Genomic DNA, 19,057 nt, shown 5'->3' with positions numbered 1-19,057 from the left:
CCATGGACGAGCAGGGCTTCGTGCCTGTGCGCGTGTTCCTGTCCTTCAACAAGTGCGCTGTCATCGTGCAATTTAACACCTAGGAAGTGTCTCACTGACAAGATCGTGCTCGGTTGAATGGCCAGACTGAAGGCACTCAAGGCGACGGAGCGAATGATCCTGGACGAGGCCGAGAAATCCTCGGTGATGCGGGTCGACCGCTCACGCTCGTGCATTGCGCCGAAGGTCGTGCCAGCGGCGGGCGAAGACTATGGAGCAGGTGCGTAGGCAGTCACGAGACTGAGTCAGGCACAACAAACTAACCCGTTTTGCTACGTCCGCCATACTGCAGATGCCAGAACAATCTACATCGACAGCTTCGGCACCACGGACGACCATGACTCGCTGCGTCGCACCTTCACCAAGTTTGGCAAGGTGAACTTGGTGAGCATGCCGAGGTTCCCACAAAGCAAAAAGTTCAAAGGCTTTGGGTTTGTGGAGTTCGCGGAGCAAGATTCTGCCGAAAAAGCTACTGCCAAGGCCTCGGATGCTGACCTGCGCGGCATTCGTGTCATGAGTAAGCGCCGATGGCTCGAGATGAAGGAGCAGTTGAAACTTCGCTTGTCCTGCCCTGGTACTTCTGGAAGCAGTGCCAGCGCCAAAGTAGACGACGCCAGTGACTCCAACAAGAGTGCTAACTTGGTGACTGCTTCCGGTACGAAGAAAAAGAGACGCCAGAAGCCAGCATCAGGCGGTCATATCCATTTTGGCAACGAGGACAGTGACGAACAGCCTGTCGACAACGATAGCAACGACAATGAGGACATGCCAACCAAGAAACAGAAAATATAAAGCAGAGCTTGCATTGTCCCAACTAAATGCGGTAGGCGGCCGGGTCGACATGCTCAAGGTCGTACAGGTGGGCGATCTTCTTCATCATCTCTTTACGGCTTTTGCTTGTGGCGTTGTCGAACAGAAGATCGTAGAGAGAGCTGAGGTTAAAGACAACTACACCATTGAGGAATCGCTGCGGGTTTGACCTGATCATCCGCTCCAATGCTGCCACGGCTGCCTTCACGTCGCAACAGTAAAGCGCGCAGATCGCATAGTTGTTAACCGCAGAGCAAACAACGTCCTCCTCCAGGAAAAGGTCCGCATCCGAGCTCTCGGCAGTCATGCCTTGCGCGTTCTGCAAATACAGAATGGAGTCAAACGCACTCAGCGCCTCTTGAAGCTTGTTTTGCGCAAATAGCAGTAGCCCATCATTCAAGAGCACGCGAGCTTCCAGCTCTTCGAGGTCCTTCACCGATACGCCATTACCGCCAGCTGCTCTGAAGTGTCCGGTGTGATATCGAGCAGCCTCAAACAGTTTCTCCGCGGTCGCTAGGTCGCCCATCTGTAGACGGATGCGCCCCACACGGGACAACACAATCACCTTTTCATGATCCACCAAGTGTTGGGCCTGATAGAAACAATATCAAACACCATTCCCGTCAGCACACTGACAAACCAATACAATTGCTACCAACTCGGACGTACCTCAATCTGTGAGCAAATACGCAAGGCCAGCATAAACTTTTGCTGCTGCACAAGGTGGTTTGCAAGAGCAAACTGTGCGATTCGCAGCCACCGTGCAGCTGCACTCAATTCGACACCCAGGAGACCTACCGTCTCGTTTTGCTGAATAGCGGTTCGCAGCCGCATTATCAGGTGGAACAATTGCTTCTCATGAAGCACCGGCTTCCCTTGGCACTTGCTTAGTAGCGCTTGAAGCAGTAGTAGACGGATCAGCACGAATGAGGTCTTTCCAACCGCGGTAGATAATTCGTCTAGGTTCCCAATTTGATCCAGCACGCTTGCTGCATTGTCGTAATGACCCTCCTTAATCAGCCCGGCAAGCCACCACGACTTGATTTCCAGCGTCACGCTCATTTCCTTTGACGGGTTTTGCAGCATTGAAAGTGCCTTTTTGGTCAGCGATTTCCAGCGCTTCTGCGCGTACAACGCTTCCAACCCCTCAATCGTGTCCGGAATGTCAGCAAGAAGTAGCTTGCTTGCAGGTGGGCTTGCATTTTCAGCCCCTGCGAAACGTTTATCAATCGGCATCTTTAGAAACTCGTCCACAAGATCGTCCGGGGATGGGGCTTCTAGCGTGATTCGTGGGGGAGACGGAGGAGGCACTGGCGCTGCAGAGGGCGGCGTCTTGGCTGGAGAGGGAATCTTTCGGGCATCGGCGAACAACGAACCAGGGGTAGAAGCCGGGGCTGCATGATTCTGAAAAGACTGCGACCGGGCATTGTCTGCATATCCCAGGAACGGTGCAGCAGGAGGCGGTGCTTGGCCGAATGCCCGCGAGGATACTTGTTGTTGTGGCTGCTGCTGATACGGGGCATACTGTTGGTTCTGTCGAGGCTGGGCTGGAGGAGGCAGTGACCTGCTAAACGGTGATGGCGTTGGGCCTTGTGAGGAGCTAAGTGATGAATGCCGGGACAGCTTTGGGGCTTCCTCAGCAGTTGTTGACGCCTTTTCCGGACTGCCAAAAAGGCTTTCGTAAGCATTCCGCTGGCTAGGCTGTCCTGGCGCTGAAGCTGGACCAAATAGATCTTCAGGCAGCGATCGCTGAGGTTCTCTTGGCATATCAGTAGCCTGCTGCATCTGAAACGGCGGTGCTGGCCCAGAAGGACTGCCAAAGGGGTCAGTGCTAGATCGATATCGCTGGGACGTCGCAGCCGTCTGCCCAAAAACATCGTTCGCAGCTTGAGCTGGTGGCGGTGGAGCTTGTCCAAATAAATCGTTAGGTGGACCCGAAGACCTCTCAACAAAAAGTGATGTCGTGGGCTCGGGCGTAGCGCCAACACTTGACGCTGATAGATGCCTCTGAGGGACAAGCGGCGTGGACAGCTGCGTTGGCGCAGCTCGTACCGCGTGGCCTTCACGATGATATCACGTTTTACCTTAGCTACACTGTATCCCTGTAGTTGTGAGCAAGTAACGAACGTACCAGGGAATTGCCCGGGAGCGCCGAAACCGGGGCGAACCTGATTCACCATCGCTACGGGGCTACAAACCACTACGTTAGGAACAGCAGAGGCACGATTACTTTACCGCAATAAATTGGGGCTTACCCAGACGCGAATGGAGAGGGCCTTGTTGCGGAAGAGGCTGCAGCCCCGCCAGCGTTATGTAGGCCTGCGGCTGGCTGCTGCTCAGGGGGGAAGCGGCTTGCCATGTTGGCAGCGATCTGTCGGGTTGCAAATTCGGTACTTGCCAAATTGCAATTTTTAGCCTATCAGAAGTGAGGTGTATTTAAACACCATTTACACCTAATTAGGGGTGAGCGGTGTACTAAGTCTGTTCCGGCTTATTGTGCCTTTCTAGCAAAACGCCCTCCGATTTGAGGTCCTACGTAGGACTTTTTCTCCTACGTAAGACCCCATAAAAGTTAATACCAAGACCTCTGATTCGGAAAAGGAGACCCTAGAAGGTCCTAGGATGAACGTTCATCCGGGTAGTAATACATATAGATAAAACTTGCCGGTCATCCCTCAGTATAGTTATAAACCCTACTTGTTAACCCTAAACCAAAAGAGATTTACGTAGACGTAGTATTTCTGAAAGCTGGTAGAGCCTTGCGAGATGAACGGATTTAACCCACCGGCGAACGTTATCCCGATTTTGCTGGGATAAGAAAAACCTCGGGGGAAAGTGCCGGTTCAAGCCATACAGGTGGTTAGGGTAACTGCGACTCTTCAAGGTCCCGCCGACAGCGTTTTGGCCAATGCGATCTGTTTGCGGATTTCTCACCTTGAAAGGTAGATGGGCATGGGTGCCGGGCTTCCGCGCCACCATTGGCCACCGCACAAGCATTTACACCCGCAAATTGCCAGGTGCCCGCGAAGGATTAGCGCTTCTCTACTATGGTAAAATTCTGAGTTGATAGGATGCACCGCTCACTAATGTTAACTTTATTTTACCTTGTATCATTGCCTTCTATAGATGCCTTCGCACGATCGAGGTACGCTGGTCGTGGAGCTACGAGTACGGCTCTACCAGTGCCACTGCGAAGACCGAGTTGTTCCGATCGAGGCCTGGACACTCCTGTTCGTGGAGGAGCCCGACCGCTACTTCGGCAATGTACGTGAGGCGTCAGGGCTACTGGAGCTTTAGCAGAAGGGAGGCTGACGCTGAGAGATGTTGTGGGCTCGGTAGGTGTGCGAGCTGGACACCATCTTCAACCTCCACAAGGTAAGGCGGCGTCTTGGCAGCTTTGGCGTTCATATCTAGGGGCTCATGCTGGTGTTGTTGTTGTCGACAGGCGTATTACATTCAGGACGAGCTGTTCACCGGCTACTCCCGGCAGGAGTTGAGCAAGGAGGCGATCTTGTGCATCTGCGCCCACCTATGCTACGTACCCCCACCGCTGGTGAAACCTTGCGGGTGCTGATACTTCACCCTAACGCGAGTCGACTCCACAGCGAATGTCCAAGCGCGATGCCGAAGGCACGACGGTGGAAACAAGCGGCAGGGAGGACGCCAAGAGCACGACAGGGACAGCGGGGTGTGGCAAGACTCCAAGAACGACAGATACAACGGCGGCTTGAAGCATGGAGTCTTCATGGTCGACTGGGGTCTGGTTACGGAGCCCACGATGCTGTACGTTGACTCGAGTAAGCTCGTCCGCTACGAACACTTCATCTTGTATTGGGTTCTCTATACCTCGTATGACAGCTTATGGGGCGACAGCGGCTTCATTACGCTGTCAAACTCAACTGCAGGTCGAAGTTGATTAGAGTTGTGATTGATTTTCATGCAATTAATACATAGTTGTTGGTTCAACCCTCGGCGGCAATGTTAGAGTAGTGATCGTAGTTACTGCATCGACCATCTTGGTTCAGCTGCGCGTACAGGGTAAATCCCGAAAGGAGCTGCTGTAAATCATCAGAACGTGAATTGTTTTCAGTAGCTTCCACCGCTTGCAAAACGAATTTTCGCACGTATTACGATGCCGCGGGCACACTCGTGTGCCAGCGCCACCAGACGTAGATGAGGTAGCCTAATGCACAGAGCACGCATTGCCAAAACCACGTCTTCTTCGAACACAGTGTCGTGGCAAAATAAAAGGGTGGTGGAGCTGATAAGGGAGCTGGGTTGAGCCAACTTCGAGTCTGGATCAGCACTGATAACAGTATCGCTGCCTTCAGCAATATTGCGGCTGTCTGCGGTGACGACGCTGATCTTGAGCAAGTGTGGAAAGCGCGATGCCCTAGACGCAATCAGCTCCATACCTCTAGCGGCCAAGGTTGGATCTCAATACCAACCACACGAAATGCTTGCGTTTGCAGAGCGATTTGAGCGAGAACATTTCCCACGCCGGATCCAGCATCCAGAAACACGTCATTCACTTGAATATTCGATTCTTCGATCAGCATGGACACCTCAGCCATTGTAATCTCCCCGGTATTTAGCTGACGTTCACTCGCGCGCATATCACGCCTGGTGAGTAGGCAGAATAGTCCTTCAGTGGCGTTGTAGGTTTCTTGCGGTGATAGGGCCGCAATGGTATGTGGTGAAGGTGAACATCGTAGAGGAGACGCGGCTTTGGCTTCCAAATGCAGTCCTGCTCGGTCTGGTGGCGGGCGGAAATAGCGTGGGGGGAAACTCAGCACGATATTGCCATATCGTCTCTTGAGCGTCTTGATTCACTGTTGCAGTTTGGTTGCGCTCCATGTTGACGGCCTCATGTCTTTCTCCACTGACACCCAGTCGATTCGTCTTCCCGCTTGCTCGTACACCGCCGCGAGCTGAACGAGTTGGCGATCCTCATCATCTGAAAAGCCGGCCATTTTTCGCTTCGGATACTGTCTATACAAACTCAAGTAAAACGACCCTTTGGGGGTTCATACTGAAACCGAGTTTATTTTTTTGGATTTGAAATTCAACATTGGGTCGCTGTCGACCGAGTCAATGTAGACTCGTTCAAAGTCGAAGTTGACTTCGCTATTACTGAAACTAGTACGTTTGAGTCAATGTCGACTTGGTTGAAGTCCATGTTGACTTCGCGATCAATAAAACAAGCGTATTCGAGTCAAAGTTGACTCGCTCTAAGTCATCGGTGACTTGGAAATGTGTATTCATTCATCGTTACGCAGCAGCACACACGACTACAGCAGACTAAGGACTAATGATTTTCTCCAACACGCCCAATGCTTCCATAATCTCCGTGCATACATACGCGTATCTGCCGTGGTCCATCGAGTGGATGACGATCCATGTCTTGTCGTGGACCAACTCATTTCATTTCTCCCAGAACTCGACCGCAAGCGCCTTGAACTCTTCAGCGTCCGCCGTCTTCGATCCAAACGCCTCCTTCATTTTGCCCAGAATGAAGTCGCGCTTCTTCTGCATTGTGCTCGTGTTACCTACATTTTTTTTCAATCCAGAGACAATGGAATTCAATACAATGTCAAACCACACTGAAGCAGAAACTCAAGCGGCTTACCATCTCGGATGACGGCGTTCCATTCCGTGAACCCTTCGATAGCTACCGCGCTATGCTTGAACATACTCAAGTACAGCTCTAGCCTCGCGATGGTGTCTTGCAATCTGCTGTTCTCCGTTTTCACCGCCTCTAGCGCAGCCTTCATCGATTCCAACTGCGTTCTCACTCCACCCCGTTCTGCTTGCATCACCGCCCTCTCTTCCTCTATCCGGTTGCGGTTGGCTTCGAGCTCTTTAAACGCAGCTGGGCACCCGTTGTTCTTGAACTGCTCTTCCAGGAGCCGGGTCTGTCGCTTCATTTCATTCGAAATCTTCGCCTGCCTCAGCGATATTCGGCCTCCTTGTTGCTTCTCTCGACTCGGCTTCTCTCGTTTCTTTTTACCCGCGTCCAACTGCTCCTGCTCCAGTTGCAGGCGATGCGTTACGTTCTGGAGACGCCGACCCTCCTCTTTGAGCTTGGCCTCATGAGATTGCAGCTCCTCGGCTTTGACTTGTAGTTCTTCCTCCTTGTTCTCCAAATTCTTCTCTCGCGTAGCCACCTCCTTCTCCCCGTCCTCCAGTTTTTTCTTGCGTTCGTTCACCTCTCTCGTGAGGTTGTTCATGTCTTCGTGCACACCCTGGAGTTTCTTAGCATGGCTAGCCTGCGCCTTAAGTAGATTGTCTGCGTGCGTGGTGACGGATTGCTTCGACAAATTCAACTCAGTTTCCACATGGGCAAGTTTGTTGCGCAAGCCACTTGAAATCGCCTTCTCCTCGGCTAGTTTTGCAGCGTCTTCTTCCACTCATGCGCTATCACGGTACATCTGTCTTCACCACTGCCATCACTGCCACCACTGCCATCATTCCTGAGTTCGGCCAGCTCCTTCGCAGCGGCTGCCAACTGCTCCTCTAATTTCCTTGAGCGTGCTTGCTCCTCCTCCAGCTGTCGAGCCCCTTTCTGCTTCTCTTCATCCAGCTTCTCTCGGAACTGCTGCAGTGCTTGCGAAATGGTATTTTCAAGATGTGCATACTCCCCTCGCAAAGGGTGGGTTTGCAGGCTCCGAGCTGGGGCACCTTCCACCTGCACGGCCACGGGTGTCTGCGCTTGGACGGAGATTGGAGGCCCTGGAGCTTGGTCTGACGCTAGCGATACTTGATTTCTGGCTGCGGTAAGCTGCTGAGCCGCCTGGATGTCGCATTGCTCGATCGCCAGGTGCTCGGCTTCGCCACGTTGCGATAGCTTCGACGAACCCGATCCAGCGGTCTGCGCGTGTGCGTCTGCTTTCAGGGCTTGGTCCGCTAAGTAAACCTCGTAGAACGCTTTCAGCAGCGCAGGCTCGTGACGCTGGAGCTCTTCTGGGTTGTTTTTGAACGCCTTGAATTGAGTCAACTTGCTCAAAGCCTCGTAGTCCAAGTCGTTGCCGCTGTTCCTAGCAGCTGTGTATTTATCCGCCCACACACGCTTCTGGTAGTCTGCCATCTTGCAGTAATCCTGCCTTGCGCCGTGGGCCTTGCCGGTGCTCGCCCTTTTCGCCTGCGATCTTATTTTGTAGAGCCAAGCACGTGGACCGGAGCGCGTGCTTGGGTACCTGGGGAATCGTCTCTCCATCGCGAGTTGCAGCGGGGCTGCCGTAGCTTTGCGTTAGAGGAAGCTTAACAGATTCACAGAGTCTCAGCTTAAGATAGCCCGTTCTAATACCAGAACGTACGAGTCCGTACACCTTACGGACTCCAAGAGTCAACCCGTAACTCTTAACTGTGAATCTCAAACTGAATGCATTTCCCTTTATTGCGGCCAAGCCGCCTACGGTGTAAATGTATCCGGTTCACTATCTAGCATAGTGAACCCTAGTCATATGCATAATCAGTGGCTCTGAAGCCGTGTACTGATTCTCCTAATGATTTAGGTTAGACAGTGTGTACCCACCTCATAACCCTTCGGGTAACTCTCGTGTAACCCCGTTACAGTCAACGAAGCAACTTTCCCCTCATTTACAGGAGATCATTCAGAAGTACCTACTGGAGATTGCAGACAAGCTGGAGCAGGGCGACGAAACACCAGATAGTGAAGAGCAGGTAAGCGAGGTCGAAACTGAAGCTGGACGCCGTACAGAGGAAGCCGGACCCACGATTGTCGACGAAGTCGTCGTTTAAGGTTTACCTAGAGGACGGAAAGAGAGAGTCTAAACTGTATAAATGCACGTTATCTTTACATCTACGCAGACTATTTGGGTATTCAAGATAGTCTATATTTAAAATTAGTCTGTCCTCAAAAAGGACAGACCAATTGTTGTGAGACAGAAAAATATCGATGTTCAATTTTAGTCTGGGCCAGACTAATTACTGTAGGCACGGTAGTGGGAGTGCTTCTTCTAGACCATCGAGACAAGCAAAACGTTCAAAAACTGCTGGCAAGAATTCAGGACCACAAAGTGGGGAATCGGACCATACTCACGCTGAACACGACTCTACAGCTGCACGGGGCGCAGAATCAAGTGGTAACTACTGAGGTTGACGACGGAGAGGATATAAGTGGAGGCGATGACAGTGCCTACGGTGAAGGCAGCAAAGTGGAAGACGACACATCTGACGTAGCTGAAAGCCGAAACGATTCCGTCCAGCAGCACGGTTCCAACACCTGTGTCCCTATAAGCTCTACATCCGAGTCCAATGTCCGCTAAATTCGCCCCATATAGGAGGACACAATGGTCGGGGTTGGGTCGCGCAGCGAAGTGAAATAGTAAGAACTCCAAGGAGAGACCTGCATTCCACCAACCCCGACTTTTGCAATAGGTAGTCTTACCGGTGGCAGCCTGCATATTCCTTACCTTTTTTTTCAGAGGTCACGCCCAAAGCCGTTCTGGTCGGCGCAGTTGAACAGCTCCTTAGCCTCAATGTGAGCTCCAGGCTGTTTAAAGACGAGAATAGGAGCCCGCGTGTGCCCTTGTGAGCCGGTGAGCACCATTGCAGTCACTCGACTTTTCTCCTTGAGGCTATTGCGAATCCATACCGTCCTTTTCCCCGTTTTATCAATCATGTGAGTAGGGAGATGGTCGAAGTTCAGCGCCGTTAGGTCCGGTTGTACACCTCTGAAATGCCGTGGTCGAGCATCGTGTCCTGTGTCTTCTTCCGCAAATCCTTGGTAACTTGCTTCAAGTCGCTTGGTGTTCGCTGGCTGGTTCGCGTCTTTCGTCGCAACGATAGTCGATACGATTTCAGGAATCGTCGTCGCCATGAGGACGACGCCGTAAACTGCTCCCATCTTAGACCCAGCTATGCCGCCACCGCCCGATTCTTCATTTGCAGTATTAGCGGCGATACGGGTACGCCTTCGCGCCGCAGGTCTCGAATCCAGAACGCGAGCCCATCCTCAGCGTCCTCGGAGAGAATTCGGCCGATGACTGTGCACGGCATGCGGATCAAGTGTCCGTTCCCTTGAGCTACTTGCGCCGCGATTTCTTTGAGGGCATCGAACGACTTGGCATTTCTTTTCGTTTTTTTGTCTTGCTTGTTGCGACGGGTAGAACTTCAAGATGGTTTTCGGTACGCTGTGGGTGGGGAGTAGCGGCCTCGCAGAAATCTCGCGGGGCCGGTCTCGCACAAACTCGGCGCGTCTTTGTCGCGGTCGCGTCGAGTAATTTACCTGGTTGTTGGAGTAGCGTAACTTCGGAATACTGGTCCAAGTCTTCGCAGGCTTCAGAGTGGGGGGGGGGGCTTGTGTTGACGCTTGTCCCTTGTCGTTGGGCGTTGAGGCCTTGGACGTGCGGCGTTATCGGACCGGCGTTTCCTGGGGCTTGTGTGGCGTTATCGGGCCTACACGGGGTCTTGCCCACTTTGCTGGCGCAAAGAATTAACGACGGTGTACGCATCCGGGAACCACGAAAACTTAAAACGACACGCTTCAGCACCTCCACGACCATGCTCGGCTAAGTCACGCCGCGAATACCTCCGCTTGCACTTGTGGCACATGTAGGTGTTGTACACCACTGCTTCGGTCGAACTTGCCTTCTGTTTAACACCGTTCACTTGAATGTAGCAGTGAAAGTGGATATTAAAGGGCTGAGTGCTTTGCACCCGCACGCCCAAGACCACCCGAAAAATCACCATCTCGCTCTCGTATAGAGTTATGGTTTTCGTCTTTGACTTTTTGATCGAAGCCCCAAAGCAATCGGGGTTGATAGGAAGGCTTGTACGATTCATTAACGCAATAATCACAAGCGCTAGCACTATGGCCTTCTTCAAATGGGCTCGAGCCGTTTCGAAAGTAAGGACTTCTTTGTGGATCTCTTGGTCCATTCCACCAGGCAGATAGGTCAGTGCGTGCCATGAACCAGGTGCAATAAGCCACAGCTGCATCGCTTCCAGGATGGTGCTTTGTATGTAGGATTCGATCTTCTGTATTGCATTACCAGGAGTAACTACGTCAGCTTGCTTTTAGAACTTGTACCGCTTCTTTGAAAAAACCAATGTCGCCCACCAGGTAGCCATCAATCCAAAAGCGCGCGAACGCATCTCCGCCGAACATCGTAACGCTAAAACAGACCTTGTTTGTAGCGGTTATACAGCACATAGAGCTTTAAATCTTCCCCTCGCCCTCAAAGTGCCCAGAAAATTATGCAGCGGGAGTTGCTCCGGACAGCCTCCTCCGCTTCAACAAGCGCTCAGCAGTCGCGTCGTCTACTAGTCGCCGGGCGATGGCAGCGCCAAGATCAGCAGCGACTGCAGCAAGTGAACGACGCGGGCCATGTTCAGGTGGGGAGGCAGCCCCCGGATCCCTACGAGTGGCTAGAAGCCTTGGTTCGCGTCAGGAAGGTTGAGAGCAGTGGAGCCGAAAGCAGCAGCGTGAGACCCGTCAGCAGCGGAGCCTAGAACCGCAGGGGGAGCGCAGTGGGTCGCTGCATAGCGGATTCTCGCGTCGCGCCGTGTTCTCGTCGTGGTGCTTTTTGGGGAGTGCCCGATGAAGCGGTAGATAGTAAGGTGAGGTTGTGACATCATATAGAGGACGGCGTTGATGCAACGCCACAGGATCAGTTTTAGGATTGGATCTGTGCTTTTTGCTATTCCGCACCTGTGCGGTTCCTAAAAGTGTTTGTGCCATTCTCCTTATCTCCATGCTCACCGGTGCCGCTCCCGCTGTCTTTCTGAGTGCTGGTGCTGTCGGCCTGCTGCGCGCTTTCGCTGAGCTGCTGTTGCCGCATGGGGACCCGCCGGCGCCGCTCCAGCTTGGTGTGTTGTTATCCGAGCTTGTTGAGATGTGTCCTCTCTGTGGCCTGTCGCCAGCGACATGTCGTCCTCGGGTCCCATCAGCCAAATATAAACAAATCCATATCTAACGGGTTAGACCAAAAGGTTGATGTCGGCCGTGTCGGCGGCTGCCGACACCGTCACACTATGGGTGGAGATGCTATCCCTAGTCAAGAGGAAAGCAGGGCGGTGAGAAGTGCACGACCCGGTAGTTTGCACTGCATGATCGGTTTGTGCGAACTGCACAGGAATCAAATGCTATGTTGCTTTAAAGAAATCGGTTTTTGTCATCCGGCGACAAAGTCCAGTGGGTAAGGCGCCTCAGATTATATAAAATTCACTCTGCATCAAATGTTTGTTCTACTGCACGAAGAACCATTTTATACCAATGTATGTAGGGTTAGCCATTTCAAGTGCCATCGCCTTGACTGCCTTCATGACGTTGATAACCGTTGCCTTGATACGGCGCTTTGGTGCGTTCGTGAACTCACGGTGCAAGGCTGTGGCTCCAAATGTACTAAGAGGCTTGTCGCATTTTTCGCCTCTACAGCGTAGTAACTGTGGTCCGTTGCCGGCCCATTGTACTAGTATTCACATTCGAGTTCAATTCGACTATGGGTCAAACATGGTCAAAACTGTAACAATTTTTACCCCAAAAAGGTGTTGACCCAAATTTGACCTGCGCATGGTTGACCCATAAAGAATCGCTCCAATGGGTCATAGAAGAAGCGCTCTTATGGTTCTTCATCTTGTTGTTTCGAGTTCCGAGGATCAAGCGTGTGTCGCAGATGCGGCACGCGACCGTTCTGATTTCCCCCTGTGGGTGATGTAGGTGTCAACGGTGGTATTTATGGAGATGCTGACCGTAGTAAATAGGAAACGAGAGCGGTGTGAACTGCCCTCACAAACGCCTTTATTGTCCATCAAGAGGTCTGTACCACCAATGGCGACCGACCGATGAGTCCGTTTGAGTTCTTGGCGAATCGGCACCCACAACTTCTTGAAGTCTTGGCAGAAGATTTGGAAAAATTACAGAGGTACACCAGCCGATAGATTGTATTTGATACAAGCTGACCCTTGTATTTTATATTGAAGGTATCTGCGCAATATGCTCAAGTTTACCGAGACCCTCCCCGCTTATGGAATGCGGATGGTAGTTGTCCTGAGGAGACAGAAGACTTCCATGGAGACCCAGAGGATAGTCAAAGAAAACGCATGCACCGGGTCTGAAAAGTGGGCTCGATCATGGCTGGTCCGAAGGGCAAACGCGAAAAAAAACACCGAGTGGTTTTGTCGAGCATGTTCAGTTGGGAAAACGGGCGAGTACGTCAACTCTACGTTCTTATCCCCGCAAGTGATATTATGTGCTAACATGTTCTGTGACCGTGTATGTGCTGGTAAAGTGTATACCATTGCTACAGTAGATATTTCGCCATACAATCCGCGAGACCAAAAACGTACTGATATTCTATCTGTCATGGATATTGGCAATGCGGAAGCCCGATTTCTTCTGAGTTTGACAAGCGGGTTCAGGTCAAAAAGCCAATCAAAGATTCAAACCGGGACTGCCACGAACCCTCATCAAATATCTCGTGACAATGGGTTACCACTAAACAACAAATTTCTAGTTGTATTCACATTATGGCGTTGCGTTCTTCTAAACCTTCAATTCAAGTAACCATTTTGTGTCTGAACCGGCGATACATGACAGTTAGTTTAGACCCTGTATGCGTGCGTGCTTGTGCTCATGAAACTTCGTTGCTCCTCAACAAAATCTTGGACTGGATGAAGCGTTTGTCGGTACTGCAAAATAACGCCTGTTCCGATCTGTGCGTCTTGAAAGAGAAACGAAAAGTGTCGGGGATTTCTTCAATCGAGAAAATGTCTTGGTTGTCCTTCCACGATGATCGACAGCATCCGAAGACGATGCTGTGGGTTCGCACTTGATGTCCGGCAGCGGCTCTGCCCTGTAAGCGATTGCAAATGTTGTCAATAACAGTTAAACATTTCAATAGGGAGCTATTAAACGTACCGATTCCTCGAGTAGCTCGATGTTTTCCCGCAGTCGATCATTCACAGCAGCCCGTAATTGTTTTTCATGTCAATTGGATTTCCGGTCTCCGTGAACGTTAGCAGGAATTTTTCTTGCAGAAGATCTGCTGTTTATTTGGAGATCTTCTCCGCTTGACAAGCAAGCGTCCGAATCTCGTGTTGCCCAGGAGCCCGAAGTGAAGGGTTTATCGTCACAGATCACATTAACCTTTTCAGCATTGGGTGCACGAGTAAGTCAAATCTCAATGCCATTAAGCTGCTCCATGGCATTGCCGTGAAGGGCCATCAGCACTTCGAGGCGCTCCCTAACACCTGTCAGCAACGTCATCAGCTCAGCGTGATGACTGTTTATCATGACTATCATTTCGGCATGTTACATGGCAGCCATGATCTGGACGACCTTTCGGATATTGTCCGCCCGCGCCTCATCCAGCTGCTCTCTTAGACTGGCAATTCCTGCGCGGAGAGCGTCTACGTCGGCCATCTTCTAAGTCCTGTCGTCTCGCTTGTCTGCTCACAAGAGTCTCGCTGTCGTCACGCTTTGTTTTCTGGAATAGGAAGAACGACGCCCCGAAGTTGGAGGGAGCGGGTATTTCCTATCAACGAGCTGACTTTCGCTCGTGTCATGATCAACTTCTGCGTGGAACTAGTTTTGTGACACCTTACAGGACGTGATTACTGAAAAAACTACATCGGATATAGCAGTGTATCAAATGTTGTGGATAAATTGGTACTCGCCTCGTGCCAAAGCAAATCCCACCAAAAACAGTTATTGGTATCATTGTTTTGTTTGGATGTGTCAAACACAAAACACATTTCGAAAAGCAGAAACTCCAGCTTATCCCTCAGGAGTAGTCATTGGCAAGCCGCTTGATCAGGCGCTGCATCTAGCTCCTCTTAATACACATAGACATCATCTTGATAGGTATTACAGCATTCCGCGACTCGCCAACAATATCACGGAAGTTGTTATGAACGTGAGAGCTGGCCTACAAGTTCCCGATACGGTGTCTAGTATTCACATCGTTCTGGATACCGCAGACCTAACCAACCAGCCGTCCTTGGATCTATAACGGTCTTGGCACCACTAAGTCAATATCCATTGTGAGAAGTACACTATGAACGACACGGTTAGCTGCACGACGCTAACCATTACGATCACTGCGACACTATAACCCAGCGACTCGATGCTCATCACTAGCGGGTGGAGGTTGCAGACCAAGTCGACGAACAACTTGGCTACCGAGCACCGCAACGTTATTCATGAACATACAAGACAGTACACCTAGCAGCCGATGTCAATTGTTAGGAGCAGGCTGATATCCGATGACAGCATCATAAAGCTGACGAGCACCGCGTCATTCTAGCTTAGCGCTGAGCGATGGAACGGTGTAGATCGATACCTGGTCGGCTTTCAACTGTGGCGTATGTTGCAGGCGGGAATGGAGACGCCTGAGGATGTCCCTGGCGAACAGGTAGAGGTTGGCGAGTTTGTCGACCTGCGTTCCTCGCTCGTGTGAGTGGCAAGTATGGTAGACTTGTCCTGTATGTATTTTAAAGTGAACGGTTATGTTTTATGCCACTTCCCGATACTCATAACCAGCGCCACCCAAGCGTCGGGAACATAACGACCAGGCTAATGTTCATGGCTCCATGCATTGTGTCGGCTCTATACAGTGTGTGTCTGAGACACTGCTCCATATATATTGTGTGTGACACACGGCTGCTGGCTACCAGTTGTTGTGTTAATCCTGTAAAAAATCATACATTGCTATATCGTATGCAGTCTTTTGACATTAGCATGCCAATTTCAGATGTCTAAAATTGATATCATGAAGAAGTTATTCGTGATACGAAAGGAAGCCAGTTCGTGGGGAGAGAAATCCCCCGTGGGACTCTCCCCCTTCCGGAAAACGAAGGGAGACTGCAGATATAGCCTTTTTTATCAACCGCGGGACAGGCCAACTTTGGATCAACTTTTGTCCCGCGACGGATCAACTTTTTTGGATCAACTTTTGAGACAACTTTCTTTTTATCAACTTCTGGTTAAATATATTACTATTTGTATTATGGGTATCGGCTTGGTATTGGATAAGACTGTATCTGTAGTGCGTCTGGGACGGCGTTTCTGTCCGATCCCATGCGTATCAACCTTATCATAAATATAGCAATACATACATAATCTTATCGCTACTGTTAGATTGTTATTTTGCTTTTGGCTAATAGTCTGGTATCTTTCGAGCGCCCGAACTCGAGGTTTTCGCAGATCCCATGCGTAGAAATCGTATCCATAAATTTAGCAGTACAAATGTACTTCTATCGCTAGTGTTAGGTTGGTATTGCGCATCGAGTTGGTGTCCTGGCACTTCCTGGAGGTCATTCGCACAATTCCCATCAACCAACGACGACCTACCATTTCGTCGAAGGTTTGTTGTGGTGGTAAGATTGAATGGCTTAACTACAGTGCGATCAAAAGGTTCGTCCTTCTTGATCAAGTGATATTTGATTATTGAGGCTTACAGTTCGCGGCTAGGTGCATGTGACCTATATTACTAGCCCCTGTGTGTACTACATGCAAGTTTACCAGCAATTTTCTTAGCATGAGAGAGTTACACTGCATTTTGTACCACAAAAGCCTGTCAATCCAGATTTTTTTTCTATATATGCACGGTGTTAGAGCATCTGCACTGATCAACAAAATTGTTGAGTGTTGGCCGTGGGTCCGCGGGGACTTTGGTGGAGTTTTCGTTGGTGGTGTTTTGTAGGGCACTGGTGTGGCTGGCGTCGAAATGGGTATTACCGGTACTAAAATCTCAGCAAAACCGTAGAACCGTAGACTTTGTCGTTTTGTTTGCCCGAAAAAAACAAAGCCGGTGGGGTTGCTCTTAGTTGCATATTTCCTCGATAGATAACAAAAAGCATCGGACATATTTCGGACAAGTGCTATATTTACTCGACATGGGTTAGAGAGATTTGTTTGGACTACGCTGGTTTATATTTGTTATTGGACCGTACGTCAATCGCCTCCCACTCCAACAAAAATCATGTGAAGAAATATGCCGCCGGGGAGAAAACCTATGAAGGATATATGTAGAGCGGTGTCGATAAAGACGAAGACGGATAAGCTAAAAGCGTGACATCGGAACGTTTCAGTTTGGGGGCTTAAGCGTCGCCATAAGTACATCTGAATGATAGGGTGGCCTTACCCCCCCCCCCCCCCATTCACCAAAACATGCTCAGCATCTTACGGGCTTTGGCGCATGTATGCTATAAATAGGACACAAACTATACCAATCATTTAACTATTCAAAATGTTTGCACCTAATCTACTCAAAACCCCTCATAAATGACATATATGCTAAGCGCAAAAAAAATTATGTGAAAAATGTGTACGGTGAATAGGGGGGGTAATAGCCTGGAGAGACAAGTACTCAGACAAAAACCTTTTAGAGATATCTCTTAAAGATAAAGATACCCACTTGTATCGGCAGCCGTAAGCGGCTAAAAGGTGCGGGAAGACCGCCCCAGATACATCCTTTTGAAAATCAGCTCTGCACTACTAAGATCAGTTCATGCATGCTGAGGGTGCTGTCGCCAACAGCAATGTACTAACTTTTTGCCGGACGTTTCCCGATTTCCCCGCTTTAAGTGAGGGTAACCAAGCCGTCACCGTGTGCAAACTGGAGAATAAGTACAAGAACGAAAGTAAAACGATACCCAACACCGAATCCGCAACGGCGGCGCTCGTGTCAGCTCAAGTGGTGATAAGTTTTTATCTCGTGGCGATACACCGGCTTCTAGCACCGGCAAAAGCAACGGAAACGTTGCTGGCGACCGCTCGGTGACCGTCATGAGCGGTAACCACACCGGTCGGGCTCGTGTGAGCTCGAGTGGTGGTGAAAATGTTTCTCGTGGCGATATAAGCTATGGTCCGTCGAATCTCGTTTTTACTATTGATAGCGACGAGAAAACTGGTATGGTATCGAACAACCCTAACCGACAATGGAGAGCTCATAGATGTTCACGTTCCTACACACTGCAAAGTATTTTGAACTCAAGAAAACCAGCGGGGTTTGTGGATACCCTCGACCAAGACAATATGAAGTCATGCCAGCACTACAGTATGTAACAGACAACATCGTCGACTATTTTCCTCTCCCTTTGGCTTCGTTCAGCAAAGTATTTTATCTTCCCGAGCTCACTGTTCCGCGAGTGGTGTACTATTATAATTCCTCGAAGTTAGAGGACAGCTGTGGCTCTTTATTAAAGTGAGTATATTGGTAGATTTGCTAGATTGGACAAAATATTCCTATATATATTACGACCCGGATGATCGTAGGACTTTCTAGGGTCTCCTTTTCCGAAATTAGACGTCGATCTAGGGTCCACGAACGTTCATCTAGGGTCCACTTTGCCGAAAATAACCTAAATTCGGATTTTCGTGGTAGTAATTTCGGTACCCCGATTTGGTGACATATTACTTATCTGAAGAAAACCAACGATTTTTGTCTATTGACAACTTATAAATTTTAAACTTATATATATAATTATACAAGGTAATAGAAGTTTTGAGAGATATAAAGTTAAATCGGCTACAGCACCTGAAATTTGGGGACCCTAGGTTTTCATCAGTGGGGAATTTATTCATACCACTTATACGTGCCAGAGATAGACCTAAGTGCGTGGAAATTAAAAAGTGACACCATTGCTAGTATGCAGCCAATATAAAGCCTGCGGAGCTGAAAATTTAGGAGGGTGCGTTTTTAACCATACCGAGTTCAATTGTAGCATCCAAATATATTTTTAAATAATATTTTAAGACAATCGGAGCCATTTGTGGTATAATATACATGGAGTTGATGAATCTAAAGGACAAATTGAAGTGTATAAATAATGTGTGCTAAGTAGAAAATATCTGGTGGGTTGTTACATACGAGGTGGAAAGAGGATAATCCAATAGGGGACTGAAGGAAGGTGTTAGTTTAGTGGGGTTGATTGATATGCAAACTAGTTGTGTGGTGTACCGAAACGTGGTGTGTGGTGTTGGATTGAAGTGGTTGGTTTGAGGATATAATGCTGTAGAGAGGCTATTAAGTTAGAGGATAGGACTGGAATTCGTGTTGGAAAGTGCATTTTAAGTTGGAGAGAAGATCAAATTGGGTTGGTTGATATGTAAGTTGGTGTGGGGTGTGGAAATGAGGTGCGTGTAGAATGTTCGATGTGTTTGGTTTGGTGGATGTGAGGTAGGAAGTGGACATTAAGGTTGGGGGAGGGGCATTGACGTAGATGGTGGTAGTGGTTGGAA

General features: G+C 49.8%; 8 protein-coding genes across 8 annotated transcripts; 2 read left to right on the top strand and 6 right to left on the bottom strand.

Annotated features, from left to right (window-relative positions):
- Positions 1-141: 141 nt before the first annotated feature.
- On the top strand, positions 142-839 carry PHYSODRAFT_353726 (hypothetical protein). The gene is made up of 2 exons (XM_009519053.1): positions 142-259; positions 332-839. The coding sequence occupies exons 1-2, from the start codon at positions 154-156 to the stop codon at positions 829-831; spliced, it is 606 nt and encodes a 201-aa protein (XP_009517348.1). The 5' UTR covers positions 142-153; the 3' UTR covers positions 832-839.
- A 252-nt stretch (positions 840-1,091) lies between these two features.
- On the bottom strand, positions 1,092-2,616 carry PHYSODRAFT_476206 (hypothetical protein; the record flags this gene model as incomplete). The annotated part of the gene is made up of 3 exons (XM_009519052.1): positions 1,092-1,168; positions 1,198-1,441; positions 1,519-2,616. The coding sequence occupies 3 exons, from the start codon at positions 2,614-2,616 to the stop codon at positions 1,092-1,094; spliced, it is 1,419 nt and encodes a 472-aa protein (XP_009517347.1).
- A 1,359-nt stretch (positions 2,617-3,975) lies between these two features.
- Positions 3,976-4,765, top strand: PHYSODRAFT_258425 (hypothetical protein; the record flags this gene model as incomplete). Its single annotated transcript, XM_009519051.1, has 6 exons — positions 3,976-4,113; positions 4,189-4,224; positions 4,295-4,402; positions 4,455-4,537; positions 4,564-4,632; positions 4,708-4,765. 6 exons carry the CDS (start codon positions 3,976-3,978, stop codon positions 4,763-4,765), a joined length of 492 nt encoding a protein of 163 aa, XP_009517346.1.
- A 1,508-nt stretch (positions 4,766-6,273) lies between these two features.
- Positions 6,274-7,936, bottom strand: PHYSODRAFT_323518 (hypothetical protein; the record flags this gene model as incomplete). The annotated part of the gene is made up of 4 exons (XM_009519050.1): positions 6,274-6,398; positions 6,479-7,258; positions 7,291-7,455; positions 7,531-7,936. 4 exons carry the CDS (start codon positions 7,934-7,936, stop codon positions 6,274-6,276), a joined length of 1,476 nt encoding a protein of 491 aa, XP_009517345.1.
- A 1,356-nt stretch (positions 7,937-9,292) lies between these two features.
- PHYSODRAFT_294974 (hypothetical protein) lies at positions 9,293-9,718 on the bottom strand (the record flags this gene model as incomplete). The annotated part of the gene is made up of 1 exon (XM_009519049.1): positions 9,293-9,718. The coding sequence occupies one exon, from the start codon at positions 9,716-9,718 to the stop codon at positions 9,293-9,295; it is 426 nt and encodes a 141-aa protein (XP_009517344.1).
- Positions 9,719-9,729: 11 nt separating this feature from the next.
- On the bottom strand, positions 9,730-9,912 carry PHYSODRAFT_469350 (hypothetical protein; the record flags this gene model as incomplete). The annotated part of the gene is made up of 1 exon (XM_009519048.1): positions 9,730-9,912. A coding segment is annotated over one exon (183 nt), but the record flags the coding sequence as incomplete, so codon positions are not given.
- Positions 9,913-10,587: 675 nt separating this feature from the next.
- PHYSODRAFT_457039 (hypothetical protein) lies at positions 10,588-10,887 on the bottom strand (the record flags this gene model as incomplete). The annotated part of the gene is made up of 1 exon (XM_009519047.1): positions 10,588-10,887. A coding segment is annotated over one exon (300 nt), but the record flags the coding sequence as incomplete, so codon positions are not given.
- Positions 10,888-13,987: 3,100 nt separating this feature from the next.
- PHYSODRAFT_323516 (hypothetical protein) lies at positions 13,988-14,236 on the bottom strand (the record flags this gene model as incomplete). The annotated part of the gene is made up of 2 exons (XM_009519046.1): positions 13,988-14,057; positions 14,130-14,236. 2 exons carry the CDS (start codon positions 14,234-14,236, stop codon positions 13,988-13,990), a joined length of 177 nt encoding a protein of 58 aa, XP_009517341.1.
- Positions 14,237-19,057: the final 4,821 nt, after the last annotated feature.

The sequence above is a fragment of the Phytophthora sojae genome (genome assembly GCF_000149755.1).
Source record: "Phytophthora sojae unplaced genomic scaffold PHYSOscaffold_1, whole genome shotgun sequence".
Taxonomy (NCBI): Eukaryota; Oomycota; class Peronosporomycetes; order Peronosporales; family Peronosporaceae; genus Phytophthora; species Phytophthora sojae.
Note: the sequence above shows the minus strand (reverse complement) of the source record. Positions and strands in the feature narration are given on the sequence as shown.